At 37.5% G+C, this 24,609-nt stretch overlaps 1 protein-coding gene across 1 annotated transcript in view; it reads left to right on the top strand.

Moving 5' to 3' along the window:
* The window catches only part of LOC136266391 (NLR family CARD domain-containing protein 3-like), a 33,519-nt gene extending 14,219 nt beyond the window's left edge, over window positions 1–19,300 (top strand). The window contains exons 3-4 of the mRNA XM_066061403.1: window positions 4,110–4,763; window positions 16,757–19,300. Coding sequence (XP_065917475.1) covers window positions 4,110–4,763; window positions 16,757–19,074 — 2,972 coding nt within the window. The 3' untranslated portion in view covers window positions 19,075–19,300. The remainder of the gene's footprint in view (window positions 1–4,109; window positions 4,764–16,756) is intronic.
* Window positions 19,301–24,609: the final 5,309 nt, after the last annotated feature.

Genomic DNA, 24,609 nt, shown 5'->3' with positions numbered 1-24,609 from the left:
AATTCTAGAGAAATTGACTGGCACACATAAGGGATATATTAGTATGCAATTACAACCAGTGATTATCTGACCATGGAGATGTGAGGCTTCAGGTGCAGAGGCGTAGCTAAGGTGGGGACTGGTAGGGGACAGGCCCAACCAATCAACTCCAGTGCCCTACCAACTCGGTTTGCAGAAACTATTCAAGCGAGATCGAAATACTCTAATAGAGCAGTCACCCTAATACAAGAGTCAAGCATTACAGTATGATAGTAAATGATCAACTGCTTAAATTGCTCTAAACTTTAGAGGGTCTAACTTCTAAAAATTTGCTGGGGGGGGCATACCCCCAGATCCCCCTAGCAATAGCATGCAAAGCATACTGTGTGCTTAGCACATCATGGTTGCTGTAGGTGCCCAACCAATCCTTCAGGGCTAGCTATGCCACTGTTCAGGTGGAGAGCTATGCATAATCACACAAACTTACCAGCTGGAAACTGCACCTTCTTCGCACAATGGCCTGCTAGTTTGAGGCTTTCTCCCATCCCATACACGAGTGAAGGTAGCCTAGTTACACGAGACTAAAGAAACAAGACTATCACAGTGTTGTAACCAACACAAATTAACCTCCAGCGATTAGTAGCAACTTCCAATCATTAAGCAGGAGTAGCAACCACTCGTCTTCCAATCAAAATAGTCTCTGTCTCCCACTTTCAAACACAAATGAACAGTAGTTCACTTGTCTAGAATCCGCCTGATCTATTAATAGTGGATGTCACATGCAAACTGTTTTGATCGGCATTAAATATATTCATTGTACGTTTCCATCACCTTCACGATAACACCCGCCCATTTTACGATTGTCTCTTCATACAACATGGATTCTATTCCCAGTGAGTGCGAAGCCTTTGGCCTTGTAGTTTTCTCAAACATTATTAATTTTATTGTTTATTCATTATTCATTCATTATTAATGACGTAATTTTAACCACATTTCGTATTATCTTTAGTACTTGGTTGTATAATTATGCATGTGATTTAACAACATAACAGTGCATGGTTGCTGAAGGAGTTTTGGATGTCAAAATACTGTGCTCACATCCAAGCTTTGAAATCTCAGGGGGGGTATGCCCCAACTCAGTGTACTTACGTATGCTGCTAAGCATTGCCATACAATGTCAGATCAACTTTGACTTTGATCTGACATAAAGACTAGTTATAATCTTCTCTGGCCTAGTAGCATGCTTCAGTTGTGAACAATTAAGTGCCTGTAATGTTTTTGCTGTATTGTTGCTGTGCAAATTGAATTTCTTATTGTTCTAAATGCCTAGTCTTATAATTCCAAGACAATTCATTATAAAAGACTAAAACTTTGGCAGTCAACTCCTTTGTTACTATAGATACAGTACTGCTCAACTGTAACATCGTCTCACGAGAGTGCAAGCGATTAAAAACTTGCTAATGAAAGGGCATGGTACCTGTTTCACTCACAAGTATTCATCCCAAATGAAACCGGATTAATACTTGTAAGTGAAATGGGTACCATGCCCTTTAATTAGTAAGTTTTTAAATTCAATAATGGTCATATACTGCAGGACATTTAAAACCCCTTTAGAAGCCACTAAAACAGTGTGTGAACATGTGGTAGAATGGTGCAGATTGTACTTCATTGAAGGTGCAGGTTCGATTTCCCAAGTCAGACAACTTTTTTTCGCTGTTTTGAATCTTTTAGGTATACAGTGTTGGGACAGTTACTTTTTATAAGTAACTAGTTACATATTACTTACAACAGAACTATTTAGTTACAGCTACATATTACCAAAATAATAAAGTAACTATAATAATAATACATATCAAGACACACGGTAGTGTGTTGTGCGGCCAAGAAAGCCGGCGACCACACCGTGAGTATACTTGCAGGAAGAAAGAAAACAGCTTTTTCATGTGTGCATACCTCCATGGCCCCTTCTCCAAAGCACACCATTTTTGCATTATAGCTGTCCCCCAAGTAGGGTACGCCACACAGAAAATTTGATTAAATTCGCAACAGCCATTTGCGAGATATGGGCGTTCAAAATTTCGTTTTAATTTCTTTGTTTTTTCTTCTTATGCCGTACGGGGGCTTCAATTTCTTTTCGCACACTTAGCAAAAATTGCTATAAAATGCAAACATGTAACTCGATTGCCACGATCTTTGGCACAAATGAAGAGTGTGTAACGGTGGATTCACGTACTAAGTTTGTTGTGAATCTGAGTAATATTCAAGGAGTTATGAGCATTTATTCACGTAAAAAAAGATCAAACTTCTGTCACGGCTACAGGGTAAACCAAGTAAAGAAATAACTTGAAAATTGGTGTATAGATAGGCTGATCATCGTAGCAGTGCCTTTTAATAGTTTGAATAGCAATATAGTTACAGCGACAAAGTTATAAAGCAAAAACTAAGCATATGTAAATCGCGGGATCGAGATACTCTAATAGAACAGTCACCACGGGGTAAAAAAGGTGTGCAAAAAATGTCGAAAAAAAACTTACCAGAGTTCGAACCAGGGACCTCCATACCTAACATCTGCATCCTTAACCACTGAACCTTGGCTGATCACCTCACTTAATTTCTGCTTTATAATGAAATTTCTATTTGAAATCTGCTCATAATCAAACGTTTGTAATTTCATAGATCTACCAATAGAAGTACTACATTGTTCTAGAACATTCTATATGTGTTCTATTAGAAGTCCTCAAAAAATGTGCACTCTATTAGAGTATTACAATAATATTATCAAATATTGAATTAAATCATGCAGTGAAATACATTTATAAGTCTGTCTTCAATAATCATCATTGTATCTACATAGAAAAGAAGAAATGTGAGTGAAAACAAACCTCAAAGTCAGCCATAGGCTGGTTTTGGGGCCTTATAAAGTACAAAAAGGAGTGAAATCCACACAAAAACAGCCAAGCTGTGAAAAAATGGTGCGGCCTTAAAAAGCCTGGGTGAAAAAAGTTGTGAAATCAAAGGTGGCGGCCAAGAAATGGCTGCAATGATGTTAATGCTAAAAATTTTAATAATGGCTGTGTGCATTGTTAAAATATATTAGCATTAACATCATTGCAGCCATTTCTTGGCCGCCACCATTGATTTCACAACTTTTTTCACCCAGGCTTTTTAAGGCCGCACCATTTTTTCACAGCTTGGCTGTTTTTGTGTGGATTATATTACTTTGTGTCCACAGCCTTAAGTGGTCAAGTGTGAAACTACCACCTTATCACGTGACATGATTGCATTGTTGGGCAATGTGCAAATCTTGGTTATAAGTAAGAAGCTGGTGAATAAGCTTCATTCAGCAGGCTTCATTACTTCGTTGTAGCTAGGCATTATACACAGTGGATTACTAATGACATTAGCAACTTCGTTACTTGTAGTAATAATATTATGTAATATTAGACTCGTTATAGCAACTATATTATTTAGGTAACGCGTTACATTAGTAAGTAAAGTAACTTGAGTTATATTACCTGTTTTTATAGCATATTTCATTATATTACTTAGTTACCACAAAAGTAATAATATTACATAACGCGTTACTTATGTAACGTGTTACTCCCAACACTGTAGGTACCTTTTTAAAAGCTGTTCGGCTACTCTATTAGAGTCGCTGATTCTATTAGAGTATATCAACCTTTTTTTAGCAAAATGCAGTTGACCATCCTTGACCGGTTCAGTAGGTAATTGGGCATTCTTCGAGGTAATAATTAGTTATATCCCATATACTTGGATGATAATATTGTTATTACACTGGTCCTCACTTTGTCTCAGACTTGAGTAAAGACAGTGATATCACCCTCATAGCTATAACATATAATTAAGACATACGTATGTACTAAGGATGGTAGAGGAAGCAAGTACTAACCTCTATGCATGTCAATTACCCTATGACTGGTTTTGATATGTTTGTGCAATAATTATAAATCTACAAGTCTTCGGCTAATGTTTTGGAGATACATAATATAATACTCTTACATTATTTTGTTTGTTACATTGACATACTTGTTTATCAGTAACACATATTGGCTTTCCTTTGCCACTACTGTGCACCTTAATTGTATTGTTTGGGTATGTATAATGTGTAGGTGTTGGCACACATGATGAAATCAACCAACCACAGTTAAGCAATGACATGAGTACATATCGCAAGTTCCTGCAGAGCAGGTACAACTCTCTAGAGTTGATCTCAATTGATGACTGCTCGCCATCATTGACTCTTGTGAAGATTGATAAACAAGGAAGAACAGTATCAACAGAGAACAGCAGAGATGACTATGTTACTTTATCTGAAGCACTTGATATCGATGATAAAATAAGAACGATGATTCTCATTGAAGGAAATCCGGAAATGGAGAAAACTACCCTTGCAGTCAATATTTGCAAATGTTGGGCAGAAGGCAGTTTATTGCAAAACTACAATGCAGTGATTCTATTGCCGTTGAATAATAAAAGGATACAAGAAGCTCAAACAGTTGATGAATTACTACAGACTGCAGATGATGAGTTGAATGAAAATCTCATTACAGAAATTACAAGGGATCTAGGAGAAAAAATTTGTTTCATAATTGAAGGATATGATGAGCTACCTCACCAATGTTCTGTGCTTACTAAATTGAAAAAATATCTTCCTGAATGTATGTTGCTTTACATAACCCATCCTGAAGCTTGTGACAAGGACAGTTTGGAAACTTTAACTTCTCGAATTATCAAAATTGAAAAGTGTAAAGAAAATTCAATAGGTAAGTACATATACTTTCATGCACATTTGAACATGTTAAAGATGGAGGAAAGTTATTGGGAAATCACAAACAAATTCTCCTATACTATAGCATAATGCCATGTACTTAACTTAATTATACTAACTTGTGCTAAGACCATAACTTAATAACAAAAGCAGTAGTACCTGTAGCTGCATGATAGATTTTTCACTATAAACATAGCATGACAACAATGCTCCTTGATGATCTAACTGGACATATGTGACCGGATCTTTGAAAAGGGATCTTAAAGCCTTTCCAAATTCCAAGTTTGACAAGTCATAGATCATCATGTGTTTAACCTATTGTCATAATATTATATTCAGCAATAGTGCTATGTTAGGAGTATAAAATGACCAAATTTCAGGCTGGTATCATACTCACAAGTCAAGTTATGGATTACCAAGTACATGCAATTGGAAAGGCTATAAGACCCCTCTTCACAGATCCGGTCGCATATAACGATTGAGCATAACAACCACACCCCTTAATGGTGTGACTACATTTTTATCTGTACCACCTAACTTTAAAAGCGAATTTCAAGGTAAGTAACTGTCTTATTGGTTGCAAATGGTACATTTAATGGCTTGCTGTGGTACACTTTATGGCTTTGATGTGGGAGCAGTACCACCAGTTTATTTTTATAAAAATTTAGGATTGTGTAAGTTTGTTATTGCTCACATGATGAACACTATGTGCCCAGTAGTGTAATGTGATGGAGGAAATTTGTCACCCTTATCACCCTATAAGTAGTTTAAGGTGAGAACTAGTACTATAGCCTATTCTGCCACATTTTTGAATCTGGATAATTCCCACTTTTCTTATAACATGAGGTAACCACCCTATAGTGAAGCTTATCCCTCTAGATGTTCATAAACTTTGTAAACAGTTTTGAAATGATGCAGCAGCTTTTAACCAGTTTTGTTTAATTGAACTTTTCCATGATATCTGTAGGATTTTCCTGTTCATACTAACAAATGTAGTTACAACGTTACTTGCTGCTGACCCATAATCAACTTCATTGCAACCTTTTTGTCTCTGTGGCTGATTAGGATCACTCTTGCTGTGTGTGCAGTCTCATTTGTACTGGCCTTTGCTGACTTGTGCATGTCTTCTACTATAGCAGCCACATGGTTGAAGCATATCTGCCAGATCTACATAGTTCTCTTATTTCCTTACCAGTATAATCCAGCTAGAAATGATGTTGTACAATGTTCAATTTGAGTTCTTGACTGGTCCACCTGAATATATTTTTCTTCAGGAAAAGAGATTTTAGTCACTACAACTGTGGGATAATATCCAGTAGTCACCGCCAAGATAACTTCCTGTTCTTGCCAATCTCTACCTGCTGTCTGTAGTCGTTGATGTTAGTAGCCTTAAGTGACATGTATGGTAGTAAGGCTGCTACCATTGAGCTGTGGTGGGTGTTCACAAAATACCACTGATGTACTGGTCCTACTGCGAGCCAGCTTTTACTGCATGTTTGCATGCTGAGCATCATCTTAAGACTTCTGCTAAACCTCTCAACTGCTGCATTGCATTGGGAATGATTCACAGTGGTGTTCAATTTCTCATTCCTAACATCTTACAAATGTGACCCAGTCTGGGAAAACCAGTCTTATCACCTATTTAAAAGTATCAAGAAACGCCAGTTTTAAGTATTTAGTGTGTTGTAGCTCACCAATGGTTGAAGCTATGTGTACCAAATTTTCACACGTTTTACACCAATTCCTTACCTTCCACAGCATCCACTGTGCAAGTAGCCAACTAAGTTTCCCGCCATTTTAGATAGCTTTTAAATCGAGGTTGACTGTATCAGGCAAGCTGCAAAATGGGTGGGAGGTGGGGGGGGGGGGGGGGGGGGGGGGCCTAGAAGGTGAACAAGATGGTGTTCAAAAATTAATAAGGAAGGCGTAGGGATGAATTAGGCCAAGTTTTGGGCCATTGAGGTCTCAAAATTGGCTAAAATGAAAGTAAATTCACAGCAGAGGTACTTATTCAACACCACAGAGCTGTACAGCCACATATATACAGTCATCCCCAGGCTGACCAGAGCTCCATTAAGGCCCCACACCGCACGTACGGATCGCCACTGGGCTTGGGAAAAGCAGCCAGCAAAACCAGACCTCTCAAGTCTAGCTGATTTTTACTGTGGAATTAGTTAATTTCTTCATGTAGCTTTGTGTCTTGGGTGAAAAATTGAATCTGCTGACATGGGCGATAAGACTGGTTTTCTCAGATGGGTCACAAATGTCCTTTATCAAGAACAAGAGGTTTGCACCTAGTATTGCTTCAGGCACTGTATAACTTCTTCAACTAACAACTGCATGGGAAATGTGCACTGCTTTCTGGTCTGGTATAGGGAAAACCATCAGCCATTTCATAAATAAGTTTTGAAACACAATTATGTAATGGTTACCTGTAGAAGTGATAAGTAAGTCTTCCCCAACTATCTAAAAAGAATGCTCAATAACAATGGGATGTATGGTGATTTCTGTCATCTCCTTAAACCTTGCACTATGACACACTTAAGGGTAACTTTTAGAATAATCTAAAGCATTAGTGTGCATTTGTGCATGACAGGTTGGCAAGTTAGTGTACATGACATTTAGGTTGGCAAAATGATCACTACAACGTGTAGAGTATGAATGCTGGCTGCCGAAGATTATAGGGAGGTCTAAAGGTAGTGTTTCTTGTCGCTGATAATAACGTGACATAGCAGCTATAGACTGCAATTGCACCATGTGTGAAACAGTTTTCTGTGTCAGTTTCGTGGTGGTGAAAAAGACTTGGTAAAGTAACTGGCTTGTGGTCTCTCAGTTTTCATCAAGTACTGCTGCTTCTTCTTGGGCTCATTCAATCTTCTTTTGTCTGATTTGGTTGCTAGACACAACTCTTTGTAATTCTGAGCATTAGAAAGGTGACTCCATCAAGCTCTAACCTTTTCTTCAGTGCCTTAGTAATGGCCTGGTAAGATTTCTTATATTCTGGCTTCTAGCTCTTACTTTCTATAAGGACTCTTTAGGTGGTAACCATTCATTCCATCTAGATGCTCTCTGTCTCTGTCTCTCCTTCTCTCAAGGTCAGTAACCAGTCATCAAATGTTATCTTTCCATCCTCAGCAATGAAAGATCTACTGGTGGTGCCTTTCCTTGACAAGGAGCACAAGCCCAACTTTCAGTAGTTGATTTACTATACCTAAGTATTTCAGTAGAACTTGTTGGTTTACTAGGACATCGGATAACAATGTACTTATCTTAACTTAGTTATACCTGTTGGCTAGATTGACACTTAAAGGAAGACTTCTAATTCTGATCAATAGAATGCCTCTCATTTATCTGTGGTGTATAACTAGTCACTAATGGCTGAATCAAGGTTGTCATTGGTGGCAACAAATGATCTCCCTTAAATAGTGTGATATTTCTTTTCTTGAAATGGGCTTGTTGTAATCACACTTTGCAAATATAAACTATCAAGTGATGTTGATGTTGAAAATTTTCCTAAAGTGAAAAATCAGCTGATGTTACTTTTGTACATACAAACGCATGACCTCTAGTATGGTCTGACAGTGTTGAAGCCCTTGAAATGGGATAATGAGAACATGAAATATGGTACTGCCCAAGCACAACGTTGCAGTCACCTGCACCTCGAAAATGCAAGGGATTAAAAAACTTGTTATTTAAAAGACATGGCATCCTTTTCACATGTGAGTCTTTATCCTTGAATTCAAGGGATAAAGACTCACACGCAAAATGGGTGCTACGCCCTTTAATTATAATCCCTTGCACTCTTGAGGTGCGGACAAGTGCGGCATTGCACTTGAGCGGTACCATATCAGGATTTTCCTGATAACCTTCTCCAGGTACACCACTGCTTGTAGAAAGAGATTGACTTTTACTGCCCAATATACTCACAGAGTCTTTAATGTTTGGCTTTGTAGCTTTACTTGAGAGTTCCATGGACTTTATCCACAATGACATCACGAGCAACAAGATGGCCACATTATTTGGGGTAACAATGTACAGGTGTCTATGGAGAAATTGTATTAATCCATCATATTTCACTCGTGAAGCAAGATATCGAGGAGTAACCAACAGGTATGGATATAAAGTAACAAAAACTAATGCAAACAAGCATTATCTTGAAAATTTTCCAGCATGAGATACAAACCATTTGTTGTACTGTCTTGTAACCGTACCTGCTGCTTAGAGCTTGGTATCTTCTTCCCTATGATCAATCAAAAGAATTTCTCCATAGGCGCCTGTACATTAGTACCCCAAATGACGCGGCCATCTTGTGCTTGTGACGTCATTGTGGATAAAGTCCATTCCCCTCAAATTTGACAACTTCAATCTGGCTAGCTCTAGTTTCCCCATTTGCAACTGTCTGTAATTAGTTGCCTCCCTTGCTCTGTTAAAGCATTATTATACTCTATCAGCAGCTTGCAGTTTTCCTGCCAGAGTTCCTATTCATTGGCGTTACTGAGCTCAGCCTTCAATTGAGCTACTTCACCCTGGTTGACTCTAACTCTACATAGCCACTTTCTCTTCTTCTATCCGTTGAAGTAAATTACATCTAATCTAAAATAGCCGAACCAGCCAAACTTTAAAAGAGGTGCGGCCTTCAAAAAATAGAGTAGCGTGAAAAAGATGTGATAGTGTGATATCAAAGGTGGCAGTCAAGTGGTTTATTATTGCTGTCACCAACAAATCACACTATCATTGACTGCTCTATTAAAGTATCTCAATTGCATGACTATGACTCTTATTGGTATATGGCCAATTGTGCTTGTTTCACATGCTGGGATTTTTCTTTTATCTCATTAGCTAATAGTGATGCACCAATCCCTATACTAGCATCAGTATCGGTCCTGTTTTCATGGTATTACCTATTGGTTTAAGTACAGTCCGCTCAATACTACCGATACTTCAATGACGTGGTATTTTTCAAGATGCAAGATACAGGTGCAAATGGTGAAAGTAGCAAATGCCAGGTGCACCTCCTTTGGCCTTGTTGTGGCCAACATGTGCCGATAAAGCAGGCGGCATACAAACATATGCCCATCAAGCAAGTGGCATGTTGATACTCCCAGTGTAGGAGAGATAGCATTTGCTGGCTTTTGCATTGTGCTGACTTCTGGTAGCATTCATGTCCCTTTGAGGCAGTTAGCATTAGCTACATGTAATGGCCTGGTGGCTGTGGTAGTCTAGTCGTGGTAGTGGACCAGCAATTTCAATGATGTGGTCTACGGACTAGATGTCTGACTGCACCATCTGCATTGGTATACAGAATAACATACAGCAGGGAACACATGTACAGACAATAGCTAGTGTAGTTGTGTGCCTGCCATTATGTATGTGTACAGTGCAGTAGTTATGCACACATACAGGTCATGCACGCCCACTTCCTTATACATACATACATATACCAAAAAAATCTGTGCTCACTTATGCCTACCTGATAATTTTCTTATTTTTAATAATGTACTGCCAAACTGATAGCAACTAATAGCAACTAGTTGCAAATGGTGAAAGTAATATGGCTGTGATAATTGATGATGTGATAAAATACAAGATGAAATGAGAAGCCATGACGCTGCTGAAAGTAGCCACGAAGCCACTGTACAAACAGAAGGTGAACTGCAAGTGTTAATAAAGGAGTAAATGAATGAAAGAAAACCGGTGATATACAGAAATATTTAAAATTGACAGCAGCGACAATAAAAAAGTGGTATATCTTACGTGTGAGGTAAATGTTTTGCAAGGAGGAAGCGTTTCAACCGAATTCAACATAAGCAACCTTCGTAAACATTGGATGATTTACAAGGATCAATTTCAATAGCTTTTACAACAGGAGAAAAAAAGAAAGAAAACAAACATTGCTAGCATGCAATTGAAACAAATGATTGAAACATTCTAATACCATATTCACTTACCCAATGCGGTATGTTGTGATACTGTTGTCTCTTGTTTCATTACGTTCTTTTGCTTAGATCCTTTCTTCATTAAGAAAAATAATACACTGGTTTGTTTACTTTGTGTTGTGAGTGTTCTATTAGAATATCAAACTCGACTGCTGTATTAGGTAGACTGCTTTATTAAAGTATCTCTCTCTGTCCTGCTACTAATCTCAAGTGAGCCTTTAGTAGAAGTATCCCACATAATGAATCATTAAGGAACACATCACCATACTCTGTTTTCTGCAGTGAAGTAACTGATTACAACAACAGTTAAATAATTTGGGCTGTGGTTGTCAGAGATAGGGGTCAAAAGTAACCTATTAGTTACGTATAACTTATTACTAAATGCAAAATAATATGTTACTAAGTACATGTCATTCTCAGATAAAAAGTAATATTACTCGTTACCTCATTTGTTACTTTACTTTAATATCAACTGTTCTTAATAGCACTGTAAGTTATAAACAAGCTAGTCCAGCCTACTATACTGCAACTTGTTCCAGCTGCGAGTCCATCTGCGTCTGTTAAGGCCTACACGTACGCATTTTTCTCAAAGATTTCCCACCAACTGCAACTGCCAATGGCATAGTAAACAAATATTGGATGAAGCTCACTATCCACAGCACGTTGGTCATCTCAACTCTCACTGTGGAAACAGGAGTCATGTGCAACACACAAACAATTAAGAATAGCACTGATCTGGTTAGTAGCTGTTGTATATACTGTATATTAAGTGCTATCCCACTAGGAACCTGTGAGTAGGCTATGTCCAGCATCACTAGTAGACTGTAAATACAGATAGGCTTCACTGTAGATAGTGGACAAGTTAGATTACTTTGTTGCAATAATGAAGTAGTATATAATAGCAGCTCATTACTTTAGTAACTTGTTATATTTTTCGAAAGTACCGTTATATGTGTGCAGAAACCCAACACAATCTTTCAAATTCCTGTTGTTAAATATTTACAATCTACTTAACCAAGTGCATGCTCTAGCAAAGTTTCAGCCTCATATGCTAATAACTTGGGAGTTATAGCGGCTTATACAGCCCTACAAAGTAGTATCAACAGAAAGGTTCAGCAAGTATAGGGAGAATAAATTACAGGTACTTACTAAAACAGTTGCAACTCAGAATGACACACAGAGTTGAAATTTGCACCGTTATATTTGCCATGAGTAGCAGGGGCGTATCTAGCCCAAACATGATGCCCGGGCAAGCTCATTTACCTGTACACTAACTCCAGTGAACAACCTGTGTGGGTTCATACATGCATTCATCAAATTGTTGTTTTCAAGTGCATGGCATGGCTAGCTACAGTTATTAACTCTTATCTGTATGCATATAGAATAGCTCATCAGTCTACAATCACTCCATACTAGTCTCTAGCTACGATGCATGTATCGATTGTGGGACTGCAGCATCACGTGCACACAAAAGGATACTTCCAACTCATAATGAACAATACTACTGAACCGATAGATTTCTTGCACTGACTCGTACATGTGCGGATCACAAAACGCATGACACCGGTTCATCTATGCCATACTCAGTAGGGGCATCATCTACATACTCATTAGGGGCATCCATTCCCTGCAACCACCCACCAACTCTACCATGCCCTGCTGAGTGGTCCTACGAAGTATCATCAGCAGTTCTCTCACGTTATTCCCTCGTCGTAGTTGTATCGCAATAAATCCGGGCACAGATTATTCAGCACTAGACCTCTACCTGCTGAAATCAAGTAGCCAAACAGCTAGTCGTTTTGAGTATTTTCCACTTCACGCGGTCTATATACAGGCAAACTCCAAACTATCATCACTTCGATGCTCGCTTCAATGAGACTACACTATTCATTTTGGGTGGGCACATCTCCGTTTTTCAGATTTAAATATAGTAACTCGTAATATACGGGGCTATTATTAGAAGTCAGACTCTTAATTAAACACGCAGCGCTTATTTTCCATGCAAGAATTCGCGGTTCCCTAGTGGATAGAACTGTAATCATGAACAGTGTATTCATGCGTGGCCCTTGTGCGTGGCTGCCACGCCAGAAGATTTTCTGATGCCCGGGCAAGGTGAGCTGATGCCTGGGCGTATGCCCGGGTGTAGATACGCCACTGACGAGTAGTAGAACCCTTGTATCTGCTTTATTCATTACACACAAAAGTAAAATTTTGATCGCAAACTATCGTTTTGATGTGACATACATAAACAAGTGTCATTAACTTCCATATCCTTAAGTCTGCTGCAACGAAAAAGAAATTTTCGAGCTCCTATTGAGTAGGCAAATAAGATGATATACAGGTTTTTAAGGCCCTTTCTTGACTAAGAACAAAGCAGTCAAAACATTTGTGGTATGTTTTTAATAATATGTTTCACCCATTGTATTCAATGCTTTATACTGTAAATTTAGGCTTGCGTGATTGTGTTGGGTTTTTGCAGATCCAGTCACATATTACTTGTCACTTAAAAGTAACATGTACGTATATTACTTTGTTACTTAAAGCGTAATATTATTATGTGATGCGTTATCCCATCTCTGATGGTCGTCAACTTTCTGTACACTTTTTATAACCAATTATAAGTGCAGTAGGCATGGTTACTCTGAATCCTGTAGTGAACCGATCATTATAAATGTACCTACATATTTACTCCCTCTTATAATAGCATAAATGCTTGAAATAGGATTTGGGGGCTATGGGAAAGTCCCTACTTTGGCATTGAAAATATTTGTTATAGCTAATATGCCAAAGTAGGGACTTTCACACTGAGTTATGCTGTAATACCATCATTTATCTCTTGTTTCACTACTTTTTATTGCATAGATCCTTACTTCATTTTAAATTTTTTTTAAATACTAGTTTGGTTTTTGTTGTAACACAACTAGGTACAGTGTAATTTGTGACTGTTCTATTAGAATGTCACACATGACTGATGTATTAAAGTGACTGTTGTATTAGAGTATCTCGAGTCAGCCAAGGGGTTTACAGCTAGCTAGACCAATATGGGGTGAGGTCATCTTGTTTACTGTTAAGTAAACAGCTAGATTGTTAAGAGGTGTGGCATCCGTACTCCATTGCTATTAGTCCACTTAGATCTTTATTTGATGGATGTGGTTGCAAACCTATTGCGTATGGGATCCCCATTGATAAGTTGCAAATATATACTACTAAGCTAGTATACCGTATAGCAAAAAACTTTGGCAGTAAAAAATTTGGTGAAAATCCACTATTGCAAAATTGATGGAAGAAACTTCGGCAAATGGGGCTTCACCTGAATTTTTTCAGCTACCACATACTCAAATGCAACATTGCTACGTGCAAGTGCAAGTGATTAAACAACTTGCCAATTAAAAGATGTGGCAGCCATTTTGATCGTGAGTCTTTATCCCTCACATTGAGAGATAACAACTCATGATGGAAACGGTTGCCACACCCCTTACTTAGCAAGTCTTTCACTTGCATCACTTGTACGTAACGATGTTGCATTTGAGGGGTACGTAGCTACCATAGTCTCGCATAGCCAGACTGCTTTTTTTCTTTCAGGAAAAAAGGACACCCACACAAAAGAAAAAAGCAGTCCGGCTATGCGAGACTATAGCTACTGTACAAGCATAAGCATTCTTCGCTGGTTTTTGTAATGTCAAGAGCAATCTTTGGATTTTCGTGAACTCTTGTGGGACAATGAACCTTGTGGCAATCGAAGGAAACACCCACGACACCTGTCACAATACTTCGATACCCATATGCTCATGTGATTGTTAAAAATAATTGGTGGACAAAATTCTGGCAATTGTAATGCTATTCACCAAATTTGCTAAAGTTTTTTACTATACGGTACCTCTTATAGTAGTACCGGGACTAAAGCACTAAATCCAGCTCTGAAATAATTCTGTGGCGTCTAAATATTCTGCTGAAAAAATGTTGATACAGAAAATTAATACCTTGATATGGTTTCATTGGATGAAGAAGACAAGTGGCCTGATTGAAGATAAAAGAAAAGACAAGGTGCAGAAGGCCTACACTCATTGGAACCACAAAAAGCACATCCCACTGGTGAGTTTGTTATTGTGGCATAAAATGGTGGCCGTGCACTGCTTTGTTTGGCCTCTAGCCTTGTGACTGTGGTCAGTAAGGCAGTGAGACCAAAATTTGAGGATTTTTAAAAATTCTATACCCAGCCACCTACAAGTGTTTTGTTATATTTAATGTATAATGTGAACTAGTACTATTCTGTAAAGGTGATTTTTGTCACATAAGATGTCTCTAGGATGATGTTCAGAGGCAGGATTTTGGGCAGCGTGCAAAATGTTTGGGGCGATTCCTACTTAAACAGTACTACCATACCATTTGATACAAAAAAATTAATGCCTTTGTATGGTATCTTCTTAAGAAGAAGACAGTAATGACAAGGATTGGTGAATTCAAAGCACAGAGAGCAATAGTATGTATTTGTTGAACCCCAAAAGGAACACACAAGAGTTTATCATTGTCACGTAAATGGAGGTTGCATTATGCTCTAGCCTTTCAAACTGGCTGATTAGCAGTCAGGCAGTCGGCAGGCAGGCAGTCAGCAGGCGGGCAGGCAGTCAGCAGGCAGGCAATCGGCAGTCAGCAGGCAGGCAGGCAGTCGGCAGGTAGGCAGGCAGGCAGTCGGCAGGTAGGCAGGCAGGCAGGCACAGGAAGACAAGCAACAGGACCAATCATAGGCGGTGGAAAGGGGGGGCTAGGGGGCTGAAGCCCCCCTCGGTCAGCTGAGGGGGGCTTAGCCCCCCTCAGAATGATATCACGCCGAAATTATCCTTCTTGGAGTGAGCCGGGGCTGAAAACTGCGATAAAGATCGAGATAATCTAATAGAGCAGTCACTCTAATAAAGCAGTCACAGTATTAGAGCAGTGTGTAGCGAGCTATGTAAGGATTTTTATGTAGTTTATAAATGCATAGCTAGTGAGGTGGACTGCTATTGTCAGCTGGTTGTGACCTTTTTTTTTTTTTTGGTCTCACCTTACCAAACCAGAGACAATGTAGTACCTCATTTCCATAAGTCTGGGTCAGCCCAGCCCCCCCCCTCATATGAACTACTTCCTCTGCCCCTGGGACCAATAAATGGATTTTGGTGATTTTTTATTGGATATTGGTATTAGATCACAGAAGATTAAATTTTCAGTGCTAGAATTAATTTATGCCTCCTGTGAAAATATTTTTCTTCACACAAAATTCTTCTAGGATAAATTTTGGTACAAGCATTTAGGGTCAAGGGGTGCCATTTTCTTTAGGGTGACTTCTACTCTACTGTACAGCACTATGATAAAAAATATTTAGCTAAACAAGTACATAACTACCTATTATAAGGGAATGCTAAAGCTAGGGGATTGTCATCAACAGTGCCCTGTAGTGCCCAATACCTCTTGCATTGTGTCCGATGCTTCATGCCTCAGGTTTTTTTCTTGCGTTCCTTCTAGCACTCTAGATCATCTCATTATGCTGTCTGACAATCAAATTCATTATTTGAAAGCTGTCAATGGTAGTTTTACATTTTATGTCAAATGTACTGTGCTACAGAAGTTGTAATGGAGAAATTTTTCTTGCTAAGTAAAAATAAGTAGCAAAGGTTACTACTCATATACTAATCTCTGCCACAATACTCTAGGGCATGACAAATAGTCCTGACAAATGGATCTTCATGTATTTACTCAATTCTACATATTGTATTCTTTATACTGTCTTAATTCCAAAAATATAGTGTAATGCTATAGAATTAATCTGCCAAGACATCTGCAAATAAGCCTTTTATTTAATTTGTGAGCCGTCACTTACATGTTTCCAATGTTTACTGATTAATTTTATCGATGTATCACTAGTCACTACTAGAAGTATTGTCTATCATTAGTGGGTATTGTGGCTAAGATAAATAGTAAATTTCATTAGGTTTTACTGCATGTACATACATGTGTTATGGTGTTATGTGTGTACATATACCAACTTGGAAGTTGTACGCTGTCCTTGTATTCACAGATGACGTAATCACCAACATGAAAATTACAAGCATCAAAAATTACAAACAGCTGGATGTTTCTAAACTCTACCAAATTATAGCACTATTAAAAAGTAAAGATACTACAGCACTTATCACCTTATACGCACCTACTTCAAAAAATAGAGAGAGTAAACCATCCATGTCACCAAAGTTTACAGATATCGAGAAAATTTTTCATAATCCATTTGACAACAATCATAAAAGAGTAATACTTATTGAGGGACATCCTGGAATTGGTAAGACTACACTTGCTAATGAAATTGGTTTTAGATGGGCTAAGGGTGAGCTGTTGACTTCCTGTAAACTGTTACTTATTTTACCATTAAGAGATCCTACTGTGCAGAAAATCTCCTCATTAAAAGAATTTGTCTCGTATTTTACACATTCAACCAAGGAAAAAAGCTTACTTTGCAGTTATTTAGAAAACAAAGGTAATGTCACTATAATACTCGACGGTTTTGATGAATTAAACAATAAACTGCATGATCGTTCCTTTTTCATGAAATTGATTCAAGGCCAGTGCTTGCCAAAGGCTAGAATAGTGGTGACTTCACGACCTCAAGCCTCAGCTTGTCTGCATGGTAGGGTTGATCAAAGAGTTTTAATTTTTGGATTTAGCCGCGATAGCCGGGAACAATATACCAATGATGCCCTTAAAGGCTTTTCTTCAGAAACCTTATGGAAACATCTTCAACAACACCCCGGTATTGATGCATTGTGCTACACACCATCAGTAATGGCTATCATCACCTTTGTTTACTTGCATCAGCCAGATGAACTCCCATCAACTGCATCCAAATTGTACAAAATGTTTGTCTTACTCACAATATATCATTACGTGAAAAAAGAGAAGATGACATCTGACGACATCACCATTAATGAGATAGAAAAATTTCCACAGTCAATTAGCAAGGTTCTGCAACAGCTACAAAAGTTTGCATTTAAATCTCTTGTAGAAAACAAATCTGTGTTCACTGAAGAAGAAATACTAGATGTATGTCAAGGTAATCTGGCATGTTTTGGACTGATCCAATCCATTGAGCATGTCCACAGTTCTACCAAGTCTTTTCACTTCGTAAATTTTTCAGTTCAAGAATATTTAGCAGCTTGTTATATCACAAGTCTACAATCAGATGAGGCAGATCAGCTCTTTAAAAAAGTATTTTCCAGTACTGGTTGTGAGGAATTTTCTGATCATAGGGTTCGCTTCTCCAACATGTGGATGTTTTGTTGCGGTCTTACTGATGGAAAAGATGTTTCTCTATGGCAAATGTATACCACTGAAAATATAGAATTATTCTCTAACAATGATACCTTTTCACCAGAACTTTTAGAAGATCCTACAAAAATCTTTTATTCATCGCAATGTTTTCAAGAAGCCCAAGATGATAGGCTTTGTGAGGTTTTTTCCACATCATTCAACGATAAAATACTTAATCTCAGAGATAAGCAATACTTGATCCCACACCATATAGAGTCTCTGGGAATTTTTCTGGCAAGTACAAAATGGACAAAATTGATTTTGTCTAATTGTCAAATTGGAGATGATGGTATCATTCTGCTTCATCGTTATCTGTGTAGAGATACCAAAAAAGACCAAGAAATTTCAGTAATTGATCTTATGGAAAACAATCTTACTGATGTGTCTTTGCCTCTCATATCTGAAATAATCATTTATTGTTGCCCATATATTTTGAGGTTAGGTTGCAATCAGTTTTCTAGTTTGGAAGATATAACTAAAGCTGTAATCATTTCTTCTGCACCGAAAGTGCTTGACATGTGGGGTTGTAACATAACAGCTCAAGGAGCAAAAGCAATAGTTGACATGATGAGTCATATAGTGGAATTGGTTATTAGTAACAACAACCTCTCAGATGAAGGAGCAAAATATGTAGCACAAGGACTGGTCAAGACTAAAAGCCTACAAGTGTTGTACATTGTTGATAACAAAATTGGTTCAGAAGGAATAGTCACCATTGCACGTGGTCTTTCACTGAACACTTCACTGAAGGTACTAAACATGACTAACAATGTCATAGATCAAGATGGAGCTAGAGCAATTGCTGATGCCATTCTGAATAACAATACGCTAGATGAACTTTTTCTCTGGGGTACCTTGAATGAAGAATCGGCCATTTTGCTGCTAGAAAAGTTATGTAATTCTAACAATACCATTACTAAGCTGGGATTACCTGAGAAGCTTTTCACCAACAATTGCATAATAAGCTACATGGAAAATATTAACTTCACAAGAAAAAGGTATAATAAACAAGGTATAGAATTTGACTTTTACTAGGTCCAAACATGCACTGTATACATTGCTAATGTATATAGTAGCTATTTTAGTTGCACACAGCTATGTAGTTATATTTAGTCTAGCTTAGATTTATAAAAACTGTAAACCTGGATAGTTAAATAAGAACACTAAATAGTTTGTTGTCTGATAGCAATCTTATGTTTGTACGCTAACATTAAACATGTAGTGATAATATTTGTGTGTAAATTATTTTTGTTTGCCAAGAGAGACCTGTTGATATGCATCACAAAATAGCTAGTGATGGTGATCACAGCATCAGCGTGCAAATATGTAACCAAACATTCATCATGCATGAGAAAACGTTTAGGGGTGTAATTATCATGATAATTGATACCATTATGAATTAATAAATCTTCCTAAGCAGCCAGACAACAATAGCAATGGATGGTACATACACTTGTGAGAAGGTTCTCCAATTCAGGGGTGGATCCAGTGGGTTTCTGAGATTTTTCAGAAACTGGTCAAGTATATTCAGACAATTAAAATTTGCAAAGGTATCAAATCGAAATATTCTAATAGAGCAGTCAACTATCCTAATAGAACAGTCACATTTTGTAAATTTAAGATTTACATAGTTTACCTGAACCAACACAGTGTAAGAGTGATTGAGAACTGAAACTTTTCCTGGGACATGCCCCAGAATGGCTGCTATATGCTTCAAACTTCACATTGCTCCAGCTCTTAACTCTTTTGTCTTCTCCTGATACTATGCCAACAGAAGTAATATGTATAAGCAGCCTATAAGATTGTTTTGGTGAACTTTGTTATCTGACTCAATCTAGAATACACAATTTTCAAAAATTTCCTGGTGGAGCATGCCCCAAGACCCCCCTAGATCTAAGTATACATGCAACTAAAAGTTTGGAAACGTGTCACAAAATTCCTAGAGCTGCCCTTGCGATTAGTTGTGACAATGCTGAAAAATACTATTTTAGTAAGCATACTCGTCGTTACTTGCATTGAGATGTTATTGTGTGACAACAATAATGTATAAGGTGCTGTAGTTACATTATTTCATGGCCCTGCTGTAGTTCCTTTCTTGCAAAGCAATAGTTTTATAATGCCATATTGCTTCATGAAGATTGTCAATAATATCATGAAAAATTGCACTCACAAGAATATCCACTTTTATGACATTGTTCATAATTCTAATTTCTCATGCTGAAACTAGTCAAGCTGCAGAAGCAAAATATTATTGATTTCAGTTTTAGTATTATACTGAGACTTATTCTAGTACTGTTAGTATTTGTTGAAGTGGCAGTATCAGCTCTACCTGGTTTTATGGTTACTATTCCCAGGCATCTAATGACATCTTCGGAGAGTGACTGTGGAGATTTTGGAGTTTGTTTTAGTTTAATTGGAGTCTCTGTTATCACTTCCATGGACACATCTAGGAGGGTAGATGCATCCATGTCTTCTAAGTTGCTACTTGTAGGAGAGATAAAAACAGATATCAGCTTAGACTTGTGAATTTGTATCGTATATGTATGTATGTATGTTGTTAGAGAGTGGAGAAGGAGTGAAGAAAGAGGGAACTCTGAAGTTCAAAGTTCCAGTAGACTCTAACAATGGTATTGTCAATAGTCAGGTAACTAAGAACTCTATTAGCAGCCACTTATTAGCAGAGTAGTTTCAGAGTACTCTCAGTGCTCCCAACAACGGTCTGTTGTCTGACAATTTCTAGACAAATTAGCCAACATAACTGTATTTGGCAGGACATAATGTCCTATCAACAGAACTCACAAAGCCTATATATTTGATAACTGTTTGTTTCACTGATAATAGCTGTCACTTGGTTGCTAGGAGATTAAACATTCAAGCCACCCAAGGGAGTGACCACAAATGTACCAATGCCAACCCCTCAAATTTAACAATGCCTCAGCGCATAAAAGAATGCCTATCCCAGCACAACAAAAGGAATGCCTACAGCCAGAGTGCCTTACATTAGAGAATGCCTACTACAGCTGCAGGCAGTGTTAAAAGTCACTTGTGTCCATGCAATGTAAAAGTATGGCTGAACAACTGTTTTTGTCAGATAATTTTTTGTCCTGGAACTTAAGAATTCTTATCAGGAGCGCTGCTCTCTTCACTTGCATGATTTTAAACAGCAATTTATGCTGTGAACTCTCTTTATAGTTTGGGGAATAATATTACGTAGGTGAGAAAAAGAATTGTCAGAAAGAAAAATTGAAAGTTTAAGAGCATCGTAGACTTAAGCCATTATAAAGGAGGTGGTGCTGGCTAATGGCAGTGTTATAATAAATTTTATAGTTGGGGATTAGAAGTGGTCACATGGTATAAATGCTATAAATTATTTCAATGCATGTTTTATTTGTATCCAATATATTATTGCAAATCTGCTTTGTACAAAATTTTGCCTCATGCACCTATATTACTTATGAATATAGGTATAATGACTACTTTATTTTTACGAATGTATGCATTTCTAACTGAGGTTTATAAAATTAAAATCCACAGTTTGCTCTGATGAAATAATGCCTTTGACACAGTACTCATACTCAGGGATACAAATATTAATTTAAAGATTCAAAGTAGGGCTGGCCATTGGAGAATATGGTTGTCAGGTATCGAGATATAGGTTAACCATTATCGCACAGCCCTAATTCAAAATACTACAAAACTGGGATTGAAGCATGAAAACATCAAATATGCCAGCGTAATAAAAAGCAAATTAGGCTGGAGTGCATAATGTTAATGTATTAGGTGGATGTTTCTGATTATGGAGCTTAATTCCATGAAAATAGATTGATACTCCCTATTAGAACAGTCAGTGGAAACTGCAATAGAGCACTCAAATACATTGTGCATAGCTCCTAGCCTTACTCTCTAATAGAACAGTCACCTTGTGGTGAAATATTCTAATAGAGTATTCAATGAATGACACTGATTAAAATATTTCTAGAAAATTGTAAGAAAAGTTGCTAACCTAGGAGCATAATGCAAGCAAATGGGAACAATGAAGGACATAATATTGGGAATTCCTGAAAGCGTAGTGAGCAAAATTTTGAGCACGTTTAACTCAGGCCTAATGAAAATAAACTTGCTGAAAAAAAGAAAACTAAGAGCAGCAAGCATGTCATAATTAGGGTCATGGTGCCTTCATACTGATCAAAAGTTCATAATAATTACGAGCTCACATGTCTTGGTCCAATAGTAGGACCACCACACTCCAGGTTAATTAAAGTACCAAGTTCAGAGATATCACTGTAGAAAATCTGATGAATTCACTTGCAATTTTGTCAAACATTTTCCACTTAAAATTTAAAGGATTTTGTAAGACTATTTTGTCAAAATTCTATTTGTCAAACTAATTTTTATTTTATTTATTTATTTACAGATTGGTTAGAACCCATTAAGTGTAAAGTGTATACAAAAATAATGATAATAATTTAACAAGAACTGTAAAAGTAACCTTTAAAAGAGTCGAAATCACAAGTAAATATGTCCTCACTATTTTTATTGTTACAATCTCGGATTGTCCTTGGTAGTGGTAAGTGGTAACAATTTGTTCTTGTGTACAGTTGCATAAGCTTTTGATTGTGGTTCACCCTTAGGGGATGGTGCTGGCAAGTACTGGGTGGGAATCTGTTTCATTCTGTTTAAACACAATTAAACACCAGTGTCTTCTACATTTCTCAAATGATGGCCAATTCAATGTTTTTTAGCATTTCAGCTATATACTGTCTTGCAATTGGCGGTTCCTCCTCCATAGTTAGCAATTGTGTTTAGCACAAAGCACACAGCGCGATGCTGTATCTTCTCCATGGATGTATGTTTGTTGGTCTGGATCCCAGATTGAAGATCAATATTCAATTGATGATATTTGTATGTTGTTGTTTTAAATGAGATGGACAATGGTAAAGAATTCTGCATAAAAATCACAGTAGACAATCTGCTTTATTGCAGTGTGACAGCTTAAGTGCACCTAAATTGTGATGGTTCTCAACAACCTGTAAGGGGGATTTTGTACATTGTACATGGAAGATTGCTAGTGGAATGTAGAATGGATATCCGAATAAACAACATTTTATTTGTTGTCCACCTTGTCAAATTTTTGCCACTTCTTATCATGTTTTGTACAATTATAGTCAGTATATTATAGCTAATGTATTGCTGCAAATTAGTGCCGTATAGGCATGTATTGATTATGCCAGCATAATTTGGGGCATACTAAGGCACAATGCCAGTATAATAAGCAAGTTTTTGTGAATTGAGAAAAGATGAAACTCTGTATAATCACACTGAATGATCCACAATGGAATTGTCCAATAAACATGTACTAGATTTATAGCTCCTTATGAAGAAAAGAGTGGCTAGAGAATAGAGTAGTTAACACACGTTGAAATAATTATGCTAATTGAACAATCACAGGTGCATTAACACCCTACTAGAACAGTCAAGATACAGTTTTCTAGTAGCATATTTTGGGCATAATGGGGGAAATTTTATAGCATTGTTCAATAATAAGCAATTTCAAAAGCAAAATAGGGTCAGGCCTAGTTTCACGCTGCACTAAGCTATAGTTGGCTCCAGTCACATTCACCTAAACCCTTGCTTCTTGTTAATAACTTTCAATCTTTAATGCTGAATCATTTTACAGTGATGTAAAGGCCTATAAGCACAATTTGATGCAATTAAGTTATATGAGGTTTAAATATCCCATACATTTAGTATGGACAACTCAGGGTGCACATGTTTGAACACTTGTTCCAATACAAAACCACTGAGAGTGAGTCATACATAATGATATAATGTTATGCATGCTTGACTCTTTGATATTAGTGTTTTTGGTGGGGACTCAGGTAAACGAGAGTAGGGCTGCAGCACTGGTATTATAAAGTGCCAAGATCATTCTCCACACCTTTGAATGGTTTGGCCCCATACTAATTAGAGCAAAGCATGCATGGAGGCTAGCTTGCAACTAGCTATTATTAAATCTGTACTCATCCAACCCCCCTCTTCCTACAATGCATCCTAAGTTATTGTCAATCACCATTATGCAGTGCTACACCAAAGTCTTAATTTACAGTTTCTCATCATTTGGTTTAAGTATAATTATGTACTATGCATTCACGAAAAACTATATAGCCATCAAAGATAGATACTTGAAAATATTTAGTTCCAATATCACAGTTTGCAGCACACCATAATTGTTTCCATTATAATATAGGCTGAAATTTTTAGCCTGTTGGCATAGCACAACTACTAAGTAAATTAAATACATAATAGACCTTATTCACTGAATTAATTTCATAGCGCTTATAACTCGTTGCGAAGGAGATGTCCACCAAAGTTCGCCATTTGCAGTACCAAAACCATAGTAACATCACAATTCTCCGCCAAATTCGCCATTTGCAGTACCATAACTATAGTAACATGATAGCAACCGTTGTGCTCGCCCAGTTTTAGAACTCAAAATGGCGGCCGAAAAGCTATCACCATGGTAAATAGGGACCCTTGTATGGCTTCGCGTGACATCAGAGGGCGCTTACT

This window comes from Dysidea avara, chromosome 9 (assembly GCF_963678975.1).
Source record: "Dysidea avara chromosome 9, odDysAvar1.4, whole genome shotgun sequence".
NCBI classification, from domain to species: Eukaryota; Metazoa; Porifera; class Demospongiae; order Dictyoceratida; family Dysideidae; genus Dysidea; species Dysidea avara.
The sequence above is the reverse complement of the archived record's forward strand: the minus strand, read 5'-3'. Positions and strand labels throughout refer to the sequence as shown.